Consider the following 2,368-nt stretch of genomic DNA (forward strand, 5'->3'; position numbering starts at 1 on the left):
TATGGATATGTTTCGGTTGAATAGTCTTATCGGCATTTTGACATTGTTCCTCTACTATATTGTAGTAATGTTGTATTTTAGGATGTGTTAATGTAAGACCTGATAGAAGAAATTAGCCGATATTTAATGCACGAGAAATCTGCTGGGTATCAGAGAGGAGGCATTGTTGTAAGTAACTTTTTGCAGTTAATTGTTACTTATCTTTTAACTTGGTGGTAACGGTGATTGTGTGATGACATTATTGTTATGATAACTATTAGTGAGAAATTATATATGTTTGTTCATATGGTGATAAGGATTAATGTTTCTGCTAAGGTGATACGTAAAAAAAAAATTGGGTATGTTATACTGACTTTTATAATGTTACAGGTCGAAATTAAACGTTTTACGACAAGCTGAGTTTTTATCTGGTACCCGAGAATACATTTCGACAACACTCATCATGGCAGATAAAAGGCTATAGGCATAGCCGGTGACATAAGCAAAATGTATAATTGCATTAAGCTTCCAGAATTAGAACAACATGTACATAGATTTGTTTGGAGAAATTTGCAAAGTAATCGCAAACCTGATCACTATGTAATGACATGCATGGGTTTCGAGGATAGGCCCTCAGGAATTATTGCAATGTTAGCTCTTAGACATACTGCAGAATTTTCGGTAAAAGACTTCCCAGAAGCATCACGTGTGATAATGACTAATTCTTATGTAGATGACATAATCCATTCTGTTGAGAGTAAAGCTGAGGCATTTAGCCTAATTAGAGATATTGAAAATGTACTCTCTAAAGGCAGTTTTAAAATTAAACGATGGACCATTACTGGAGATAATGAGCATTCTGACTTTGAAGGGTCCCAGAATAGAAATGAAAGAATACTTGGCCTTAACTGGCAATGCAATAAGGATGTGTTTTATTTTAAAACCAAGTTAAATTTCTCTCCAAAATATAAGGGTGTAAGAACAGAACCAGACTTAAACAAGTTGAATTTTTTTGAAAATATACCTTCAGTTTTAACAAAAAGGGTTGTCGTCAGTCAGAAGTGTTCTGTTTACGACCCACTGGGGTTTTTGCTTCCATTCACACTAAAAGCAAAGATTTCGCTACGAGACACTGTGAAATGTGACTTTAAATTAGGATGGGACGATCCCTTGCCTTCCTATTTAAAAGAACAGTGGGTGTCATATTTTTGTGAATTATCTGGTACTGAAACTCTGTATTTTGAAAGGAATGTTAAGCCAACCTCAGCCAAAGGATTGCCTTTACTTGTTATTTTCAGTGATAGTTCAACAAATGCTTATGGTGCTGTTGCATATGCTAGGTGGGAGTTAGAGTCAGGGTCATTTGAGAGCAGGCTCATTGTGGCAAAGAGTAGGATAGCCCCTAGTAGACAGTTATCTATTCCAAGGCTTGAATTGTGTGGAGCTGTTATAGCGTGCAGGATGCGTAAAGCCATTGAAGATGAAATGACATATAAATTTAGTTCGGTAATGCACATAACAGATTCCTCCATTGTTAGAGCACAAATCCAAAAGGAATCTTATGGCTTTGGAACTTTCGTAGCCACTAGAATAGCAGAAGTTCAATCAAAAAGTGACCCAAATGAATGGTGGTGGATTGCATCTGGATTAAATCCTGCTGATCTATTGACCAGACCCCAGGACCCTTTAAATGTTGCAGTTGTCTATTCATGGAAATATGGTCCAGAGTTTTTGGCCCTTCCTTTAGAAGTGTGGCCTATCAGTCAATCGGTGAATTGTAAGTTACCTGATAGAATTCATGTTAATCTTGCACAATACTCTGTTCATGAAGAAACCATAATTGATGCGTCGAAATTCAACAACTATAATATGTTAATTGCAGTCACTGCTAGGATATTTAACATTGTTAAGGTGAAATCTTTTAAGGGTGTTCTAAAGAAACTTGAACCTAGATCACTCCAGGAAGCTGAGAGGTTTTGGATTATGCAAGCACAAAAAAAGTCTTCCTGAGAACTGGGGAAAAATGCTTTCAAAGATTAGGACCATTTCAAGCTGAAGATGGTACAATTATGGTAGGACAAAGAATGGAAAGATGGTTGAAACATAATTGGAACCAAGATAGCTTCATTCTATTACCTAGTAAGCATCCATTTACAGTCTTGTACATTAGTTATTTACACAGGTTGGATCATGCTGGAGTTAATGTTACACTATGTAAGCTTCAGTCTAAATTTTGGGTTCCTTCAGCACGTAAAATCATAAGATCGATAAAGAGAGGTTGTATTCTTTGCAGGAAACTAGATGCCAAAGTTGAAGGTCAAAGAATGGGTTAGATTTCTGATGAAAGAATGAGTCTTTGTCCAGCATTCTATCACAATGCTGTGGATAT

The 2,368-nt window shown here is 36.3% G+C and overlaps 1 protein-coding gene across 1 annotated transcript; it reads left to right on the plus strand.

Moving 5' to 3' along the window:
- The first annotated feature begins 486 nt into the window (after positions 1-486).
- LOC137626230 (uncharacterized) lies at positions 487-1,989 on the plus strand. Its single transcript, XM_068357304.1, has one exon. It carries the CDS (start codon positions 487-489, stop codon positions 1,987-1,989), a length of 1,503 nt encoding a protein of 500 aa, XP_068213405.1.
- The last annotated feature ends 379 nt before the right edge of the window (positions 1,990-2,368 follow it).

Source organism: Palaemon carinicauda, chromosome 33 (assembly GCF_036898095.1).
Source record: "Palaemon carinicauda isolate YSFRI2023 chromosome 33, ASM3689809v2, whole genome shotgun sequence".
In the NCBI taxonomy this organism is placed as follows: Eukaryota; Metazoa; Arthropoda; class Malacostraca; order Decapoda; family Palaemonidae; genus Palaemon; species Palaemon carinicauda.

Coding starts and splice junctions, on each gene's coding strand:
- LOC137626230 (XM_068357304.1), top strand. CDS start 487: ATGTATAATTGCATTAAGCTTCCAGAATTAGAACAACATGTACATAGA.